Here is a 22,534-nt window from a genome sequence, read left to right as displayed (position 1 = left end):
AAGGGAATGATATTTTTAATTTCTGGGCATATATTTTGCTTTTCGCGAAACATCTTTCGACTAGCATATAATTCCGCAAGATAAAATTGTTTGAATGACATCACTGTTGCTCGAAATGACATCACTCCGTTGGAAAATGTTCCATGGTTCTCCGAAAACCCTTGTGGTTGTAGATGTGCAATTAAGGGTTTGGTTGGAATGTGCTAGCCGAGCAAAAGACCAGCTGAGTTCCTTCTGGAGGATAAGACACCCATTACGTTTTCTTGTAAAACAAACTTTGCTCCATCAAACCGAATGTGTTGCCTTGAACATCTATATCACGTGTGTAACATACGAGGCAGTCTCCTTCGCGGAAAAATCGACCACAGACCTGCAGACGAAATGAATACTCTTTGGCAGCTATGCATGCAAAGTCTGTCAATGAAAATCTTCGTGTTATAGTATACCAACCCATTTCCCTCCATCCTGTTACAGGCCATGATTCCGAGACTGAGTTGGCTGGCAAGAGGCCTTCTCCTTTTGGGGACTTTGTGTGGAGTCCCTCACCTCTCCATGGGGGAGAACTCTGACACCCCAGATAAAGGAGTCACATTCAGCCATGTCTATAAGATTGATCTGCCCAAGGGCTCTGACTGCAAACTAGGCTCTCAAGCATTACTATCCCAGGACCAAGCTGCATACAGTCAGGGTGACCTGCAGGAAGTGACCGTTGATGGTGAGAATGACATTGTCTTCAGACACAACATCAAGCTGCAGACACCAGCGTGTAGCTGCACCGATTCAGATGAATTTAAGTCTCTGCTTTACCGTGTCAACGGCCTGGAGGAAGAGGTCAGCTACCTGAAGAGTCAGTGTGCACAGGGCTGCTGTTCTCGAGGAGCAGGTATAAAAACACATTTAAAAAACTTAGACAAACACAAGGGAGGAACTAGCAGAATTGCTGTCCTCATCACTTACCAATGAAAAGCATATCAGTCACCACAGAGATATAAATCAACTGTTTCATAGTGTTCATACTGTCTCTGTCTTAGTTTGATCTGTATTGTATGGCATCTTTGTCAGGTGTGGACACCAGCTGCAGTGGACATGGTGCGTACCAGCATGACTCCTGTAGCTGTAAATGTGACCCGGGCTGGGAGGGGCCTGACTGCTCGGTCTCCACTTGTCCCGACGAGTGCAATGATAACGGGCGATGCGTGGATGGGCGATGCGTCTGTTACGCCGGCTACTCTGGCCATGACTGCAGTCAGCTGGCGTGCCCCAACAACTGTAACGACAAAGGCCAGTGCATCGACGGGAAGTGCGTGTGCTTCAGCCACTTTACCGGCGATGACTGCAGCGTCCAGCGATGCCCCAGCGACTGCGTCGGAAACGGACGCTGCGTTGACGGGCAGTGCGTCTGCGATGAAGGATTTTATGGAGATGACTGCTCCATGGGTAAGAATCGGTTTGTCGGAACGGGAAGAGTAAATGCGATATCTGATGCTTACTTGATGTCAATGAAACCTGTACCTGATATTATTGGTACATTGTTTTAATGATAATTTTATCATGATAAAAAATCGTGGAATGATAACTGTCAAAACTCCCAGTGATATAGCTGAGGTAAGACTACTTCATTAATGGCTGCTCTCCTTCCCTTTTCAGTGATGTTAAACAAAGTGTAACTCTTCACAATGGATTATTGTCATACATTCATGAGTTAGTTGAAAAGGTGGTGTCATCAAAGACCCACTGAAAAAAGATTTTTACGGCAGTAAATCCATCAAATGGAAATAACATAGTGGAGAACTAAAAACTGACAGAGAGAGAGAGAGAGAGAGAGAGAGAGGGGCGGGGGGAAGGCTAAATTAATTACTGGCAAGTTTTCCGTGTGGTACTTTTCACTAATTATTTCATTATCTCATCCCAGCCCCTGTTTGAGCCCTTCTCATGCCAAGAGTGTCCTGTAGAGTAGGAATGTATGGATGAATGATCCTCAAAAGTCAATATTAGCCATGGCAAGAGCCTCAGGGTGTGACATTTCATCTTTGTTAACTTTTTGGCAGAGGATTTGGAAATGAAGGACAGTTAAAAGAGGCCTCAAAAAACAATAAGAGATAAATGGAGAATGACAGCACAGCACCATTCTTTTCACCACAGTGTCTCTCCTAGCGATAATTAATTGGTCATCTCATTGTTTTATTGAAATAACGTTTTTGTACTGTGAACTATACTAAAGATTGTGATGTACAGCTCTTTATAAATACTTACATAATAATTATGATTTATCTATTTGATGCAAGTTTTGCCATTAGAGTGCTTCTTTTTAAGAATTTAGATGTTTTTTTTTATGCGCAGGGTGTATTCATTAAATTCTTAATGTACTTTTATGACCAGGCTTCAGGGGGTATATTCCAGGCTGAGAAATTCTGCTACTGTCATCAATATTCAGTCTATGGTATTCACATGTTTTGAGCCATACAACAGCATATGAGATGAAATTCAATTTGTGCTCCAGACACTTCTTAGTTCATTCAGCAGGACACCTGAAATCAATAGAAAAACGTCAACATTACTAAAGTTTTATGTTAAAAAGAAACGAAAACAGGCAGGACGGTCTGAATTTGATTGTGCACCGTTTGATAAAGTTTAGGAACACAGTTCAACGTAGCAAAGATGAACCGCCTCAAGGTTTCTTCTAGAGGATGATCAGATGTTTGAGTGGCATAAGCAGAACCTTTGAGGTTCTCCTTTTAACTGCTGACAAAACCAGCTGGCACCAGAGTTGAAAAAAAAAAATCCAAAATGTGATAAATGTAATATAGGAAGAGGAGAAGGGGAAATATATATATATATATATATATATATATATATATATATATACACACACACACACACACACACACACATACGTGTATATATATATATATATATATATGTGGTCCTTTGAAGACCCTCGCTCGTTAAGTGGTAAGAAGCCTCAAAAGAAAGAGCAGGTTCATGCAAACCACAAATGGCCTAAAGGATTTTCTGTGGATTTCTCCAAGACAGATCAATATCAAGCAGATGTAAAGGATTTCGAATGTTTAACATGCACGACTCCTTATTTGGCTCCTCATGCTGTTTTCACTGGGGCAGACACAGTGTAAACAAAGACCAAAGTAAGACACTGTAATTTTGGTCTTTTCTAGAAAAAAAAAAAAAAAAAGAAAAGAAAAAAAAACCCGAATCACTGACAGGAGCACAGAGAAAACGATGCCCGCTGCAGTCTCAAATGGGTGGCCTGGTCGAGTACACGACGTGGTTTTCAATCACGTTCAGCTACACGCCGTGTTCCCTTTCTCAGTGGTTCTCTTTGTTACGTAATGCATTTCGAACCATTTTGGTTGCCTCCTCTGACATTCGTGAACCTAACCCTATAATGATTAGGTTCGTTATCTTGATCGAAAACCCTGTTAATACATTTTCACATTTTTTATTTGACACCCATTCTGACTTTTTTTTTTTTTTTTTTTGGCTCTGAACCTCCCGCTGTAGATTTATGTTACCTTTTTATGAAATCCAAACATAATTTTGTTATGATAGTAAATTTCGTTCGTCGAAATGTTTCCCTTGTTATCAGTCGGCGAGGACGCATGTTTCTGGCACTTAGGTTTTTTTTGTTTTCCACCCTTTAGATGTTAATTTATTCATCCCAGTGGCCTTTCTGAGATATTATTTAAGGGTGAAATTGTGACTGGCAGTGCCTGGGGGGAACAGCGGGAACAGGCGTATTAACTGCCACTGGATGGAAGGTCTCCCGCTGACCTGAAGAAAAACATTCGACTTCCTGGCCCCTTGCTAGGAGGAACAATGTCCAAACCTGCTGTGCATTCTTTCCTGTGCAATGTGGTCTCCTCAGCACCCAATTTACTTCTCTCACTCTTGTGGATTCTCCGGGCTTTTTTTTTTTTTTTTTTTTTTCTAATGCAGTATTTCCCTTAACTCGACACCTCTGTACATTTTTTTCTCGTACGTCTGTGGGTAATCTAAGTGTGTGGAAACTTGGTTTCCCACAGTGCTGACTGGTTGTCTGTCTCCTTCCTGGTCTGTTGTTGCTCCCAGTAACCCCCCCCCCCCCCCCCCACCCACCCCGAACACCCCACTCTGTCTGATGTGCACTGCCTGATTTTCCACCTTACTGATGGAGAGATCCCATCTAAGAATGCTTGCCAAATCACAAATTTCATATTGTGTGGTTGTTTAAAATTAGATACATTACTTCTGGGAGTGAGGGAGATGAAAAAAGTATGAGAAGAGAAATAGAGAGATTCTTAAAGAGACTAGCAAAAAAACCCAAAAAACCCACATGTGTAACCCAAGGCATTCACCCATACCACATACTGAAAACAAATGTATGTGTTGGCAGATTCCCCTTTCTCATAACCTCTCAATGCTGAAGATGTACATAAGACATTTATTTACTATAAGCCTATATAAAATCAGAGCCACATGGAGACAATAGAATCGAACCAACAGTAAAAGTATGTGCTGACAGTTTGTGTCACTTTCTCTTTCTGTTCTGCAGTGATGGGCCCCAAAGGCTTAAGAATCGTCACGGTAACGGATGTGTCTCTCCTGGTGGAGTGGGAGTTTGTGAGAGGGGCTGAGTACTATGTCCTATCCTACTACCCAGAAGGGGATAACGGTGCCCTTCAACAAATCACGGTGCCCAACACGGAGAACTCTTATCTGATCACAGGGCTCCGACCAGGGATCACCTACATTGTCGAAATCTATGCTGTGATCAAGGGGGTGAACAGTGAAGCTGACAGTGTGGTAGCCACCACTGGTATGTAGGATATTTTGTTTTGTTTTTTTTTTTTTTTCTTTTGATTCATTCTTTTTTAACTGGTTTTGATTTTATTGCGTGGTTTTGATCATGAAAAAAAGGTCAAAGGCTTATAATAACCAATTGTGCCGCGGTTAAGCCAATAGAGGCAAATCTACGGAGAATGGGGTTTGTTAACCATTAACTGGAAGTTAATCACACTGTTTGTTCCCTATTAAATTCCATGGAAGCTTTCTATGGAAATGTCAGTTTGCGGTTATGGGGCAGGAAGATGGGCACAAAGCCTTACGGCTGTTCATGTGGTCAGCCATGGAATCTCTTAGGAAATGACATTCATGCTAAAGAGAAGGGAATGTGGAGATGATCAGCATATGATTCACTGGATGAAACCAGCTTGAGAAATCAGCTTGGGATGCTGTTGATTTCAGGGTCAGGAGAGAGATTTTTTTTTTCCATAGAAAATGGCCTGCTCTTCCCAAAGAGACATTCAGTTCTGTCAGCAGCTGGTTTGTGATTCCATACTGTCTTTCATCCGGTGTTTCTCAGCTTGTCGATCGGGCAACTGAAGATCAACGGGAGCCAGGGTACACATGTGAAAGAACATTCAGCTATACAACACGAAACAGACCATAACAGCAATGCAAAACAGCAGAGCATAGCAAATTCAGAAGAAGGAAAGTGTTTTATCAAAGCCAGCAAAAAAAAAAAGAAAAAAAAAAAGTAATCGATGAAGCTACTTGTATTGCCACACACATGCGCACACACACGCACCCACACACACACACACACATGCTCGCACGCACGTCTGTGTGCCATGCTGGGTAAGTGCTTTGGTTCTCTCTGCAGATGTCTCAGGCATAGAGGGTATTCGAGTGCTGGGTCAAACAGAAGACTCCATCCAGGTGGACTGGCAGAACCCTGCAGCTGAACTAGACCACTTCAGACTGACGCACACCGACCCAGACGGGCGTGAAGAAGAACAGAACGTGCTGATGAGCCAGGAGGCCCGGACCGTGCACACCATCGCCGGTGTGTTCTCTTTCATTTTTTATTCCCCCGCAAAGCACTTTTGCTATGGTGCCTCAGGGTGCCATATGACATTCACAGGATGTAAAAAGAGGCTGACACTCTTGTAAATCACCTCAATGCATATATGTCTTTATGTGTGCTTGAATGGGTACATATGTGCATACCTAGAGCAAGTGTGTGTGTTTTTTTTTTTTTTTATGTGTGTGCGTGTTTTTTGCAGGCCTTAGCCCTGGGACGGAATATCTGATAAGTGTACAGGCCATCAGAGGGAGTACAGCAGGCAAGACCTCTTCAGTGACAGGGGTAACAGGTCAGTGCCTGAGATACATGTTACATATCACGCGTTCTTCCAATGGCCAGTTATGGGAGGTTCACGACACATGCCTGTGCACCATACATACCCTGCATACCTTTTCTTCCCATCTGCTATACACTCACATACATCACTGTGAGAGTGACATAAAAGTGAAAACTCAGTCTTATATATTTAATGTAAAAGCAGTTTCGTCAAATTGGAAGGGATATTAATATTACATTAAGATTTACACACTTTAAAATGTCTTATAATTTTGAGTTTGGCCATAGTTTGAAGCATTAGCCTGCTGTTCTAAGACTGAGGTGTGTGCACTCTTTTTTTTTACACACTTCATGTCAAAATTCTCTTTGAACCGATTTGAACTTCAATGGTTATTCAAGCTTAGCAACAAAGTGTATATTATAGATATTTTTCTTGCCCTCATGAATCAGTTAAATTGCTTCCCTGACTGTGAAAACAGCTAACTCCTCTTTTATTTTACCCAAGGCTATTGAAATATGTGTAATTCCTACATGATCTTTGCCCTGAAAAAACAAATCAGTCCAAAACCAACAAATAATCTTTAGGAACCCCGGGGGCATGAATTTCTGTCAAATTATGAGTCTGTGTAGTGGTCAGAATGGCAGCTCTATAAAATGACCAAAAGGCCTCATTTTTTAAAGAGATCTGTATTACAGTGTTAAAATCCCCAAGTTACTTATTCAAGCAGACTGGAGCCATTCCAACTGTTCCAATTTTATGCAGAGGTAAATGTTTAAAAATTTAAAATCTTTAAATTAGTAATGCATGAAATAATGATGACTAAAAGAAAAAAAAAGGATATATATTGATACCTTTGAAGGCCCTAAAAGGAAAATCTCTCAAATGTATATTTACTGAAGATGAGCTTCAATCAACTGTAAAAACTGCAAATATTATGATAGCGTTGATTAGATTCAGAACAGCCCCACTCTCTTTCCTATGAAAACCGTTTTTATTATCCTTTTAAATATTTAAACAGTTACCAATATGTTCTGTGAGCAGTGCTGCTCACTAAGAAAGGGAATTCATTGAGATATATTGAGTTTTCTATTGAATGATCAGTGTCTATGAACCATGTGCTGGGACAGGTTCATAGAGACTAGTGCTGAATTTTAGCTTACTATTGGTGAACAGTGTTCTTTTTTTAAAACATGTTCATTCCTTCCATGAAAACACACTGATTCTGGGCATCCAATCTGTTTGCAGTAGAGCTCTGCAAAGACATTACAGAATTAGAGCTAATATAAGAAATGAGGTAATAAAAATGACCAGTAAGGGACTATAATCATGGGCTTAGAATTATGGGCCAGTGATTTTGGCCAAATAACGCTCCCATCCCTCAGGATGATGGGCAGTATATGAGTGAAGATCAGGGAATAGAACGCATATTATGTGTGAATGTAACCACGGCTACGCACACAAAAGGTCTAACATATCAAACCCGAGATAACCCATGGTCATGGTTCAACGAATAACACTTTAAAACATAAATGCAATGTTTGTTTGTCAGCCCTATTGCTGAAGGCATATTTTGTCTTTGTGGTGAAGGTGAGTGCTCAGAAAAGGAGCTTAACTATAAGCCGTTTTTAGATGTCGCTCAGAGTGATCTGCCGAGCTGTTACATGCCTCATAATTGTTCACTGACCATTTTAATGGATGCAGCTTCTTGCATTCCCATCTTTTAAGGGAGTTTTTACGTGTAACTGGGTAATCCTTGTCTCTCGACTCTCTCATAGCTCCTTTGTTTATGTAGCCCTGAGGTCTCCTTTAATGTTTCTCATTTTGGAATTAGCACTTAACGTGTTTTGTGGGGTGTTTTTTTTTTTTTTTTTTGTATCCTTGTCAGGTGTTCAACTCCTGACCCTATATTTCCCCCTAAGGAGTTAATCCTGCTATGGAAAAAGGAGTCCTTGTCTCCACGCCTAAGTTAGGATCTTTCACCTTAGGCATTGCATGGAATGGACCGGGAATGCCTCAGATCTGGATCAGATCCCCATATTACTGTTTCAAGATGTCTATCTGTGTGCTGTGTGTGTGTGTGTGCTTTGCTTTAAAAGATCACAAGGCTTTTTCCAATGGTGCTTTACCGTACAATTTCTTTGTTTTGTAACGGCCCTTTTCTATTTAAGAGATACAGAGGTGGGGTTTAGTTTCACACAGCCCACAAAGACACATCACAAACATGTGTAAGCTCACACGGAAGGCCGACACGAGAACGGCCGCACACTGAGAGAGAGAGAGAGAGAGAGAGAGAGAGAGAGATGAAAAATCATAAAATAGAATGGTTTTACTGAAGGCTCTTGACTTCACCCTGTTTGTGAGCGAGCGGGAATTTAATACCTTAACTCAAATTGAAATTCTGAGGCAGAACCACATCCTGTGAGGCTGACCCAAACAGCACCAGCCATCATGATGGAACCCCACATTAGCTAGCATTTCCCCTCCTTTCCTCGGCAGGGTTATGAAATACAATGCAGATCGTTCCCTCTCTTAGCAAATGGTCCGCTTACGGGGAAGGAAAGGAAATGGTTTTTCAATACCTCCTCCAGGACAAGGCATTTTGTTCAGCGTCAGTGCCGCCCAGTCGGTTGTCGTATCCACTGTATGGCATTGGACTATTTAGTGAAACCAAAACTCTCCAGTGTGACTCACTCTCGTAAATCCTTCACTCACAACTGATAAATGTCACAGTCTGCTGACGAGTCCCGCTTGCTGCTGTAACTGCCAAAATGCCAAAGAAGTATTTAATATTATAGGATATGAAAGCACTTTTTTTTCTCCACCTTTCCAAAATCCTAAAATCACTCAAGTCGTCATTCAGCAACTGCCAGTGGGAGAAATAGAGCCCCCATTAACATAAATTATTAAGGCTGTCATGCCGCACCACTGACTCATATTCAGTTGCGTTGCTGTAGTTATAATGGGTATGACCCAGGGCGGGTTAGATGTTTGAATTCAGCAGGCCAATTTGGGGCACGAGGCTCTAAGGCTCCTTATGTTTTCTAGGCATAGAATCAAGTCCAGCACTCAATGACAGTTATAGACAATTTCAACTTGTTCCGTTAAATAAACATCATGCCTACAGACCAGTCTAGTGATCAGGGTTAGTCTGAAATAGTCTTGTGAAATGCGATTTTGTTTATTTGAGTCATCTTCTCTTTGTCTAGACTTGTTGTGCGGGGTACTCTGACTCAGTATCTATCAATACTCTGGTCTAGAATATAATCTGATACAGATGAATGCTTTCTCAACTTTTTCTAACGTAAAGACGAAGGCTTATTCTTTGTTGCCACAACACACAAGTGTTCTAGTAAGTGATCAAGTGTTCTGAACAAACTCTGCCCTTTTCTTTGGCACTGAGAATGAAACTGTTCTTAAAACCTTATTAGGTGCTCATTACAATGTGGTTAACCATCACATACCACATACCACATAACACACAAACACACACACACACACACACACACATACAACTTTGGGTATAGTATTCAGGTGTGTTATGCTCTCCTGCTCACCAGTAAACAACCTCCATGCAGCACATCTGCAATGAGCAGGTCTTAAATGAGCACAAACCTCATGGGTGCAACCCCCACAAGGAGGCATGTGATGAATAGGCGGTTTTTCCATTTTTTTTTTTTTTTTGAAAAGCCACAACCTGAGCTTTGTCCTCTTTCCTTTCACTGAACCATACAGAGCTTTTTGGGCTGGCGCCATTGTTCCTCGCCCGTATCCCTTTGGAGACCCCTTGCAGAAATACAACACCTCTAATTTTGCGACAGGCTCAAGGATGAGTGGTTCAATACAGGAAAATAAACACAGTTGTGATATCACATCTGAGTCTTTTCAGTTTGATTTAAAAAAAAAAAAAAAGTTGGCTTTTGATAACGTGATACTTGGGAGGAGAAATTACAGCAACAGCACAATGTCTGCGTACAGTTTGACGAAGCACAAGTCCTTTGTGACTCACGACTAGCACATTTTGATGCGACAGAGGATTCATTTGATCGCTGTTTTATTTGATTTGAAGCTCTTGATTGATTTTAGCTTTCGTATTCTGGTCGATCTCTCGAGTTCTGGCGACTTTAAGAGATGGGCCAGAGGAGACAGCGTCTCAATAAGATGCGAATTCCAGCAATCTCGGAAAGGATCATTAATCAGTTTTCATGATGCGGAGAGCATGGTGACGGTAGCCTGACCTTGAGACGGTCACAGAGGAAAAGCCCAAATGATGATTGCTTTTGCATGTCTTCTCACTTCCTCGAACTGCCAGTGCCGCCGATGCTTGCTTAGCTTCACAGCAAATCCTAGGGAAACACTCACATAACGTACACGCACATATCCCGGATTACAACTGTAACTCTGCTTACATCCCCCCTATATTTCTCGGCTGAAGTCTCAGGATGCCAAACATCAGTTTCAGCGCACAAATCCTGAGTGCTCTGTTTCCCATTTTACCGTTTTCCCTGAAATCTCATCCTCACTGGTGTAGGTTTGCTATATATATTAACTCTGGACCTGAAATTGAAGTATTTGTGGGGTTGTTTTTTTTTCTCATCTGGTTTACAACTATTTGTTTTGAAGATTTCTCTTGGGTAGTCTTAAATCTAAGAATCTTAATAGTCAGCAAACCAGTCTTGAACACTGCTCTCATAAACCATGAAAATTTGATCTTTAAGATAATTTTTTGGCAATTGGAGGACATATAGAGGCAACAGAAAAGATGAATGGGTATTGATGAATAAATATACTAAAATAATTTGATTGTGTGTCTGGACTGGTCGCAGTAAATAACCTCTTGTTTTCAGTTTACTTGATTAATGATTTAATTTAATCTGTGAAGTAATAGCACATTGCATATTTTTCGGCTCTTAGAGAAACCACTGAGATGTGTACGGGTTGTATCCGTCTTGCTCAAAAAGAGCCATTCAGTAATAAACACTAATGTTGTGTGCTTCACAAACTGTCTTTCTAACAGACATAGATGGCCCCACTAACCTCTTGACCAGAGAGGTGACGGAGGACACGGCGACTGTGTCATGGGACAGGGTCAGTGCGGACATTGACGGCTACATGCTGAGTTACAGCTCTGCGCTGGGCTCCAGTGAGGAGATTGCCGTGGGAGCAGATACAACCTCTTACCAGCTGACTTCTCTGAGGCCTGGAGTGGTCTACACCATCTTCCTCTGGGCCTACAAGGGTTCCCGCAGCAGCAGGAAGAGCTCCACGGAGGCAGAGACGGGTAAACTATTCACCTCATGGCTAAGGGCATGCTGCTTCTCTTTTACTCTGTTTTTATTTCCTTCTCTCAAATGCTCCCACAAGGGAGGCAATTTTTATCCTTTCATCCTCCCAGTTTATGAATGAGTAGGAGTGGCAATCTCATCTCTAGACTTCAATGGTTTTTCGTGCGCAAAATAGCAATCCTTCCTTCTCTCAGCCTTTTTCTCATCTTGAAACTTAATGATTTTGGCTCTTTTAGATAGTTTCATGTCTCTCGCTGACAGAGGAATGTAAACAAAACTCAATGTTGCATTCATCCATGGCAGCCTCGAACACATCTATCATTGCCAAAGAGACCTCTGTTGTCACTCAAGTCACAGTGTGAATATTTGCATGATTAATCTGGATCCGTATTGGGGAAGATATTACTGGAAACAAGCTGTAGCTAAGTTCCATAAAACACAGCAAATGTAAAATCTCCTTTACATATGTACTCATTGTATATCTCTTATAGATATAATTTTAGGGGTTTTTTTTTTCAAACAAACAAGCTTGGTGTTTGCTGTAAGCATCTGGGATAAGCTGTAAAGATAAAGAGAATGGAAAACATGAGGCTTTCCCACACTAAACAACAAACCAGATGGCACAGTTTAGGAACCTGACTCAAAGGAGAACACTTCCTGCTCACCCAGTCAGGAATCACAAAATAAGCCAATAACAACAACAGCAACAAAAAAAAAAAGATCCAAACAATAAAACACCGCCACGATCACCATTAGCAACACCAACATCATCATCATCATCAACAACAACAAAACATTGACCTTTTGTACTTTAAAATTAGCAAGGTTAGGTTAGATTATAATTGGGCATTTGTTACCATAATAAGGCCCTATTTCAAAGGTGAGTTGTGGTTGTTGTTTCCATGGGCTGTTTCTATAATGAGTGAAACAGACACAGGGCATTTACCCGTTTCATAACTCAAACAGTGGGATTCCGCATGGATGCTAATGCAAGCACCTCACTTACAAGGCTACAATTGTTTTTCTTTCTCTTTTTTCCTTTGGGTTGCTTGACGAAACATGTGTGTGTGTCAGTGACCCCTCGCACAAGACGGTGGGAGCAAAGCTCCCGCGCTCCATTAAGACATTCACTTGAGGAGCGAATGATTTTTAGCTTTTTCCATGAAAATGTTCTGATAGCAGCAGAATAGCAGTCAACTATGACTCACAGGTTGTGCTCACTCTAGGGTCCTCTCTATTTTAAAAGCACACACAACAAAATCCAACAACTTACTGTCATACAAGTCATAGCATAGATCACACAAATCATATCTTGCTACTTGCACAGATATTTTGTTTTTCCCCTAAAGAGATCAACCTTTTCTATCTTTGGAAATGAGCATACTATTTTGTATATTAATGTATGGTACGCACTGGCGAGGAGTGGATGCTCCCACTAACCTCTTGACTAGAGTTACAGTGCTGAGTTACAACCTCCACAGAGGGCTCCAGTCAGGAGATCCCTGTGGGAGCACACAGCACCTCCTACAGGCTCACTTCTTTGAAGTGCCAGGAGTCGTGTATAGTTTATGTCTGGACAGTGAGGTGCCTCTGCTCCAGCAGAAAACAAGCTTTACAGGGGCAGAGACAGATCCCAAGCTCTTGTCTCGTAGCGATTCAAAACAAGTCGTAGTGAGACATTAGTGACTCGACATTAGAGTCTACAGTCTTACAGTGCACTTAAATGGGGGGAGGAAAAAAAACATGCTTTTAAGAGAAACTGACATGTCTTTTTAGAAATGTTTGAGAAGAAATACTTACTATGATTTCATTGTTGGAATTTATTGTTTTTTTTTTTTTTTTGTTGTTGGTATATTACTTGAACAAGCTAATGCAGTATGGTAGGACAGATATCAGTTCCCAGAGATCTATGTGCCGAAAACATGAGTTAGCCAGTGCACCAGACTAGTAAACAACAGAGCCTAATTACAAAGCTGTCTGGAAAACTGTCTGGCAGCGGACTCTCAAGATGTTTAGTTGAACTCTATGTGGATTTGATATTCCTGTTTTCGTGCTACATGTGTACTTCCATTGTCCTTCAAAAAGCTTGTAGTACATGAATACAAAAGATAAGTTCCAGATTTTAGATGCACTAAAATCATATATATATATATATATATATGTGGTGCTTGAAAGTTTGTGAACTCCTTAGAATTTTCTATATTTCTGCATAAATACGATCTAAAACATCATAACATCATCAGATTTTCAAACAAGTCCTAAAAGAAGATAAAGGGAAGCCAATTAAAAAAAATGAGACACAAATATTATACTTGGTCATTTATTTATTGAGGAAAATGATCCAATATCTCTCAAATTATCCAATGAGTGGCAAAAGTACATGAACCTTTAGGATTAGCAGTTCATTTGAAGGTGAAATTGGAGTCAGGTGTTTTCAGTCAATGGGATGACAATCAGGTGTGAGTGGGCACCCTGTTTTATTTAAAGAACATGGATCTATCAAAGTGTGATCTTCACAACACATGTTTGTGGAAGTGTATCATGGCACGAACAAAGGAGATTTCTGAGGACCTTAGAAAAAGAGTTGTTGATGGTCATCAGGCTGGAAAAGGTTACAAAACCGTCTCTAAAGACTTTGGACTCCACCAATCCACAGTCAGACAGATTGTGTACAAATGGAGGAAATTCAAGACCATTGTTACCCTCCCCAGGAGTGGTCGGCCAACAAATATCACTCCAAGAGAAAGGCGTGTAATAGTCCGCGAGGTCACAAAGGAACCAAGGGGACTTTCAAACAACTAAAGGCCTCTCTCACATTGGCTAATGTTAATGTTCATTAGTCTGCCATTAGGAGAACACTGACCAACCATGGTGTACATGGCAGGGTTGCAAGGAGAGAGGCACTGCTCTCTAAAAAGAACGTCCCTGCCCATCTGCAGCTTGCTATAGATCACATGGACAAGCCAGAGGGCTATTGGAAAAAAAGTTTTGTGGATGGATGAGACCAAAATAGAACTTCTTGGTTTAAATGAGACGTGTTATTTTTTGAGAAAGGAAAACAATGCATTCCAGCATAAGAACCGTATCCCATCTGTGAAACATGGTGGTGGTGGTAGTATCATGGTTTGGGCTTCTTTTGCTGCCTCTGGGCCAGAATGGCTTGCCATCACTGATGGAACAATGAATTCTGAATTATTAGCAAATTCTAAAGGAAAATGTCAGGACATCAGTCCGTGAACTGAATCTCAAGAGCACGTGGGTCATGCAACAAAACAATGACCCTAAGCACACAAGTAGTTCTACCAAAGAACGGCCAAAGAAGAACAAACTTAATGTTTTGGAATGGCCAAGTGAAAATTCTGACCTTAATCCCATAGAAATGTTATGGAAGGACCTGAAGTGAGCAGTTCATGTGAGGAAACCCACCAACATCCCAGAGTTGAAGCTGCTCTGTACGGAGGAATGGGCTAAAATTTCTTCAAGCCGATGTGCAGGACTTATCAACAGTTACCGGAAATGTTTAGTTACAGTTATTTCAGCACAAGGGGGTCACACCAGATACTGAAAGCAATGGCTCACATTTCCTCAATAAATAATTGACCAAGTATAATATTTTTGTCTCATTTGGTTAATTGGCTTCTCTTTACCTACTTTTAGGACTTGTGTGAAAAATCTGATGATGTTTTAGATCATATTTATACAGATATACAGAAAATTCTAAAAGGTTCACAAACTTTCAAGCACCACTGCACATATATATGCGTGTGTGTGTTTATATATATATAACCTGTGTATATATATATATCTCATAACTGAAATGTCTTCTGAGATGCCTTTTTGATAAGGTAAGTCTGGGAGAAGTGCTACAGAAGCAGAGATAGGAGCTGTTATATAACATTCAAAGCGTTACACTCAAAACAAGTTTCACTCCATTTGAGAAGGCATTTTTTTTTCCAGAATGTCAAAATTTCAAGGAAAGCTAAGCTATTCTTCTGCTGAAGTCTGAGTTATAAAATACATGGGAAACACTCAATGTTTGATATGGTAAAATACAGAATTTTTTTAAATGACTTTGTCTTAAGTCAGCCATTCTGAGCACTCTCTTGGACAAACCTTTGAAAAAAGCATGGGTCTAATGTAGTGATGTAGTGAATTAACCATTTGTGTAAATGGCTCTCTAGACATAGATGCTCCTACTAACCTCTTGACCAGAGAGGTGACAGAGGACACAGCGACGGTGTCATGGGACAGAGTCAGTGCGGACATAGACGGATACATGCTGAGTTACAGCTCCACAGAGGGATTCAGTGAGGAGATCCCTGTGGGAGCAAACAGCACCTCCTACAGGCTCACTTCTTTGAGACCGGGCGTCGTCTATACAGTCTATGTGTGGGCACAAAAAGACTCTCGCTCCAGCAGGAAGGTTTCTACAGAAGCAGTGACAGGTCTCTAACTCTTGTCTCATGAGGACAAAAAAACTTATTGTAGGAAACTTGCTAGTCACCTCACACTAGAGTCCTTTGACAGTTTACATGGCTGGATAATAAACTTGCTAGATGTTGCTTTCATATAGTCTCCCCTTAATAATATATGAGCAATCTGTAAAATGTAATTTGGTATCTAACTGGAAGCAGTTACATTAACTGAACCGATAATTTGTCCAATTTTTATTTTTAGAAAATAAGGTATGTTTTTATTAGCATAATCCGGGCTGAAAGCAGTGCACCAAGAAACAAGGAGCTTGGAAACATTCTCCATTTACTGATGTTTAATACTGTAATGTCAGTTGAGATCATGTGGGAAAGTAGTCATGACACCAGTTGAATCTGGATATTTTCAAAATGTTTACCACACATTTTAAGGCACATGTGGAGAGCAACAGAAACCAGCACTATCGCTGTTGTTTCCTGATGTTACCACAATTATAGATGACATATGAACAGCCTCACAAACAAAGCCTCTGATAAACTGTCAATGGGTGCATGCACTTAACATAGTGATGTAGTGAATTAACCATTTGTGTAAATGGCTCTCTAGACATAGATGCTCCTACTAACCTCTTGACCAGAGAGGTGACAGAGGACACAGCGACGGTGTCGTGGGACAGAGTCAGTGCGGACATAGACGGATACATGCTGAGTTACAGCTCCACAGAGGGCTCCAGTGAGGAGATCCCTGTGGGAGCAAACAGCACCTCCTACAGGCTCGCTTCTCTGAGACCGGGCGTCGTCTATACAGTCTATGTGTGGGCAGTAAAAGGTTCTCGCTCCAGCAGGAAGGTTTCTACAGAAGCAGAGACAGGTCTCTTAACTCTTGCCTCATGAAGACAAATGGTTTGAAAAACTTACTGTAGGAACTTGATTGTAACCTCACACTGGAGTCCTATGGCAGTTTATTTGGCTGGATAGAAATCCTCAAAACGTTTTGCTTTGTAGTGTCTTCTCTAAAGAATCCATGTCAAGTTTAAAAATGATGTTAATATACAGTTGTATTTAGAAAAACTGAGAGAAACAAAAACGATCAAAATAATCTAGTTATTAACAGGTATTTTGAGGTTGACATCAGCAGGGCTTTAACAACAGTCCACGAAAAGAAGGATCCTGCACAATATTCAATGCTGGGATGAGTTTGGAACATGGAGGAAAAAAATAATTATGACAAAAATTGAATTCAGTTATCTTCAACCCAATTATTGTATTTTTAAGGCCATCGCTGGAGAACAATGGAAACCTACATTGATACATGGAAGGTTTTTGGTTAATATTACCAGTGTATAGTATGGTGGACTTAATACAGATTTGAAAATGTGACAACTTGCAAAGTAATACCTCAGCTAGTCTGTTAAAGTGTGCATGTCTTTAACGTAGTGATGTAGTGAATTAACCATTTGTGTAAATGGCTCTCTAGACATAGATGCTCCTACTAACCTCTTGACCAGAGAGGTGACAGAGGACACAGCGACGGTGTCGTGGGACAGAGTCAGTGCGGACATAGACGGATACATGCTGAGTTACAGCTCCGCAGAGGGCTCCAGTGAGGAGATCCCTGTGGGAGCAAACAGCACCTCCTACAGGCTCGCTTCTCTGAGACCGGGCGTCGTCTATACAGTCTATGTGTGGGCAGTAAAAGGCTCTCGCTCCAGCAGGAAGGTTTCTACAGAAGCAGAGACAGGTCTCTTAACTCTTGCCTCATGAAGACAAATGGTTTGGAAAACTTACTGTAGGAACTTGATTGTAACCTCACACTGGAGTCCTATGACAGTTTATTTGGCTAGATAGAAATCCTCAAAATGTTTTGCTTTGCAATGTCTTCTCTAAAGAATGCATGTCAAGTGTTTGACACTGCTAGGATTTTAAAGACAGTCCACCAAAAGAAGGATCCAGCGAAATATTCAATTCTGGTATAAGTTTGGAACATGGAGAAAAAAAAATTATGACAGAAATTGAATTCAGTTTTCTTCAAAACGCTTATCGTGTTTTTAAGAACATAGCTGGAGAACAATGGAAACCTACATTGATGCATGCACAGTATTTTGGTTACTATAATCAGTTTGTAGTTTGGTGGACTTAATGCTGACTTGAAGAAGGGATAACCTACAAAATAATATCTCAGATAAACTGTCATTGGGCGCATGACTCTAATGTAGTGATGTAGTGAATTAACCATTTGTGTAAATGGCTCTCTAGACATAGATGCTCCTACTAACCTCTTGACCAGAGAGGTGACAGAGGACACAGCGACGGTGTCGTGGGACAGAGTCAGTGCGGACATAGACGGATACATGCTGAGTTACAGCTCCGCAGAGGGCTCCAGTGAGGAGATCCCTGTGGGAGCAGACAGCACCTCCTACAGACTCACTTCTTTGAGACCGGGCGTCGTCTATACAGTCTATGTGTGGGCAGTAAAAGGCTCTCGCTCCAGCAGGAAGGTTTCTACGGAAGCAGAGACAGGTTATTTGACTCAGGAGGCCCACAAATGGCCCGTTTAATTGTTAAGTGCCAAATAACGCCAGATGAAGTCGTAAACACTTCCCAAGAGAAGCTGCCCTCAACTTGTTTCCAAAACACTTTAAACACACCTTATGTAATGATTCCCGAATGTATATAAAATTAGCCATACAGATCAATACAAGAGACAACATTGCTTGGTGGCTTTTAAGGGAAGTCGAACTGTATTCTCTGCATCAGAGTCAGTAAGCATTACGACATGAGTATAGTAAGCGTGCTTGGAGCACTAAACGGAGACAAGCTTAAAAAATATTCTGACTGGTTTACTCTCTCAGACATCCTAGTCTGGATACTACTGTAATGCTCTTTGTTTTACATCCATGCAACATCTGACCTCTCTGAAATAATAACCAGATTCTGTTATCATGTCTCTCAGAAATTGATGCTCCCAAGAACCTTAGAGCCACTGATAACCAGCAGGACTCTGCAGTCATAACCTGGACAGCCCCACTGGCAAGCATTGATGGCTATATCCTCACTTACAGAGCAGAGGATGGAAGTGTCAAGGTATTGTATTTTCTAAATGGTAGGAAGCACTACGTAATAACACATGCAATGTATCTCCTCTCTGTCAAGGTCACACTAATATTACTAAACTGGTCAGGAATACAAGAGTAAAATATTTTAATATGCCTTATTTTTTTTTTACAATTTAAGTCCCTTTTTAGCCATTTATTCAAGAGAATGACTGCTTTCTAATGTATAAATGTGATCCAGACTGTTGAGAAGAAACTTCAGGCACGAGACAAAAAGTTTGCCCTCTCTGGACTGGTGATGGGGACAAAGTACATTGTCACTTTGATTGCCTACAAGGGGTCAAAGAGGAGCAGAGTTGTGGAAACCACCTTCAGTACAGGTTCTGTATCCCAAATAACAAACAGAAAGATTATGTTAATGAAATGAAACAAGCAGAGAGTATATGTTGCTTTATACACATAAATATATTTTTTATGGTTTATTTTTTCCAGTGATGTTTTTTCATTGTCTCTCTCAAAATTAAAAAAAAAAAAAGAGAGAGAAACAAACAAACAAAAAACTTCTTGTGTGAAACATTCGCAAAGAAAAACATTAAAGTAAATGAAAGCGTTATTATCTTTCACAGTGGGCTTGGCATACCCTTTCCCAATGGACTGCACACAGATTATGAAGAATGGTTACACAAACAGCGGAGTATACACCATCTACGTCAATAATGACCGCAACAAACCCATGCAAGTTTACTGTGACATGACAACCGATGGTGGTGGCTGGGTTGTAAGTTCATTTGTGATTATGTTGTAATTTTTCACTGATTATACTTAACGAATGAATGCTGTGTGATGTGATGAGAGATTTAATGTGACGGCATTAGAAACTGCCAATCAGTTCAAGCAGAAGCTGAATAAACTCTTATCTGGCATAGACATCATCACTCTCTTATAGTTTGTACTACCATTCTGAACAGAGTGGAATCACCTGTCTCACTTCTTGATAATTTCCCTTGTGGCAGGTTTTCCAGAGACGCAGGACAGGCAAGCTTGATTTCATGAAGCGTTGGAGACAGTACATGGAAGGATTTGGAAACATGACTGATGAATTCTGGCTTGGTGTGTATTGGGATAGGCATTGTTTACACCAAAACAAAATATATATTCAGATAGGCAGCAATTATGTTTCATTTGTCACAGATGATTTCAGTTCAGAAATGTCAGCTTCGGCATTGTTTATACCAAAACCAAAGTTTATGTTCAGATAGGCCTCAGTTTCATTTGTTACAGATAATTCAGCTTAGAAATTTCAGTTTAAAAACTGTTTTATACACAGCAGAGTTTGAATGTGGTACTTCATCAGAAAACACATTGGGTTCAACAGCATAATACATAATATAAACTTGAGTTGGTTGACGAGGCAGTTTGGTTGTTGTTGACAGGTTTGGAGAAGATATATGAGCTGACTAACACCCCCACACCGTATGAGCTGCGTGTTGACCTGGGCTTAGGTTCTGAGACTGCCTATGCTGTCTATGACAACTTCAAAATCGCACCCGCCAAGCAGAAGTTTAAACTTACCATTGGCAACTACAGAGGAAATGCAGGTAGGCTGCTGGACACTATCAGATGAGCCTGGACACTATGAAATACAGATAAGAATACCAAAATGGTTGTGTTTGTACATCAATAAATATTTAATAGTCATAATCATGTGACAAATAAAAAATATTCCGTCCAGTTCCATGTTGGATGTACCATATCCAGTGTGTATGTACATATAATATATATCAAACTGGAGAAAAATCCTCTTGTGTGCAGGGGATGCAATGACCTATCATCAGGGAAGACCCTTCTCCACGGTGGACTCTGACAATGACATTGCTTTGGGCAACTGTGCACTGACCCATCGTGGTGCATGGTGGTACAAGAACTGCCACCTGGCTAACCTGAACGGCAAATTTGGGGACAATAGACACAGTATGGTACGTTATAGGCAATTCTTACCCCTCTCAGTCTCAGTGATACACACACACACACACACACACACACACACACACACATACCACGAGTGAAGCCTACCTCTTTGACAAGGCCTATTAGTAGGCTAGATGCATCAGTTTATGTATGTAAAATACTATCTGTTTACACTTGATAGAAGGAGCTGCTAAATATTGCAGCTGCAGCAATTAGCAATTTAAATAGATGCCATAGGATGAGAGGTTTGTAAATGCACATCAAGCAAATGTGTTTTGCCCTCCAGCACTTCAGTGTGTCACAGCAATAAAAGGGTAGAACTGAAAATCACCAGTAGAGGGAGCCTTTAACTCAGAATCATTCACAATGTGTGGCAACTCATATCTTTGAAGAAGGATCCAATTATGGAGACGAATAGCTGTGCCCTGAATCTATCAGCTCTCATAAAACCTCAAATCAAGCCAAATCTTTAGCATAAATAGGGGGTTACATATAGATTCATCAACTTTGAAAGGTTAGTAAGGATCCTGATTGGTGTAGTGGGTTTTTGTGGAGGAATAGAGGAGATGCCCGCCATCATGTAAAAGAATAAGTCATTTTTAATGCGATTGTCCCCGACTATCGGACAAAGCTGGATCAAGGCCATGCATGGCAATGAATCAAACTCAAATGGATATGACACCTAAGGGAAAGAAATCGAAATTTAACCAGATTTAAGCTGCAATACTGGATTGGGAAAAAAAAAATGCTGCAACATCAAGGTCAAATTTTGCAGTATCAAGGTCATTTGTCCATTTAAGCATGCATAACTGTTTTAATTGTCTTGTTAGATAAGGTCTTGGGAGAATTATAGATTATAGACATTTTGTTAACATACAGCTTTTATGTTTTTGTTGTACTGTTTGTACAACTGTAGCATTATTCTCACTGATTTGAATAATGCTTGATTAGTGTGCAGTTTGACGTTAATTTTTTATCTAAAAAGGCCAGCATACTGACAAAACATTAACTTTTCTTTTCAATGATTGGATAAGTCATTAAGATATATTTCACACTAGTAGTACTACCTCTCTATAGCACGTAAAGACTTAGGTCACATTACAGTTCTCAGTCAAATCATCCTGATACATATTTTTACAGGAGTAATTTTTCATGTGTAATTTCATTCAATTTGGAATCATATTCTCAAAGGGGTTGGGATTTTAAAAGTTTAACAATTTCAGCAAGTGACAAACATGGCCTCACTAGACTTCTGATGAGCACTTTCTTATATCTTCACCAGGGTATAAACTGGGAGCCATGGAAAGGCCACCTTATGTCTCTGGACTTTGCAGAGATGAAGATCCGCCCAGTGGGACATGCCAGCAGGAAGAGGAGATCACTCACGATGAAGAGAAGGACAGCTGCTTAGTCACAGTTCTTAATAAGCATGACACAATCAAACCAAAAACACAAACAATATCACACAAGTACACATCTTTTTTTTTGTTGTTTTTGTTTTCGTTTTGTTTTCAAAACAGGAAAGATTAGGCACACATTTCATATTACTAGGTTCATTTTTCATGCTGTAGTTTCAGCTACTGTATAACTGCACATCTTACTTTAGGAAAAGAAAGGCTTTTTTTATTTTTCATTTTGAGCAGGATATATGTATTATATGT

General features: G+C 40.5%; 1 protein-coding gene across 1 annotated transcript; it reads left to right on the top strand.

Moving 5' to 3' along the window:
* The first annotated feature begins 477 nt into the window (after nt 1-477).
* Nucleotides 478-22,284, top strand: tnn (tenascin N). The gene is made up of 14 exons (XM_030775469.1): nt 478-883; nt 1,063-1,437; nt 4,550-4,813; nt 5,660-5,842; nt 6,063-6,152; nt 11,155-11,418; nt 18,109-18,372; nt 18,806-18,936; nt 19,147-19,285; nt 19,532-19,683; nt 19,919-20,015; nt 20,339-20,503; nt 20,718-20,881; nt 22,156-22,284. The coding sequence occupies exons 1-14, from the start codon at nt 478-480 to the stop codon at nt 22,282-22,284; spliced, it is 2,823 nt and encodes a 940-aa protein (XP_030631329.1).
* The last annotated feature ends 250 nt before the right edge of the window (nt 22,285-22,534 follow it).

This window comes from Chanos chanos, chromosome 5, assembly GCF_902362185.1.
Source record: "Chanos chanos chromosome 5, fChaCha1.1, whole genome shotgun sequence".
NCBI lineage: Eukaryota > Metazoa > Chordata > Actinopteri > Gonorynchiformes > Chanidae > Chanos > Chanos chanos.
This window is presented reverse-complemented; position numbering and strand designations above follow the sequence as displayed.

What these genes read in the sequence shown, in the direction of transcription:
- tnn (XM_030775469.1), top strand. Translation starts at nt 478, where the DNA reads ATGATTCCGAGACTGAGTTGGCTGGCAAGAGGCCTTCTCCTTTTGGGG. An exon ending in CCGATGGTGGTGGCTGGGTT is followed by an intron (nt 19,684 to 19,918) that starts GTAAGTTCATTT and finishes CCCTTGTGGCAG; the next exon opens with GTTTTCCAGAGACGCAGGAC. An exon ending in CAACTACAGAGGAAATGCAG is followed by an intron (nt 20,504 to 20,717) that starts GTAGGCTGCTGG and finishes TCTTGTGTGCAG; the next exon opens with GGGATGCAATGACCTATCAT.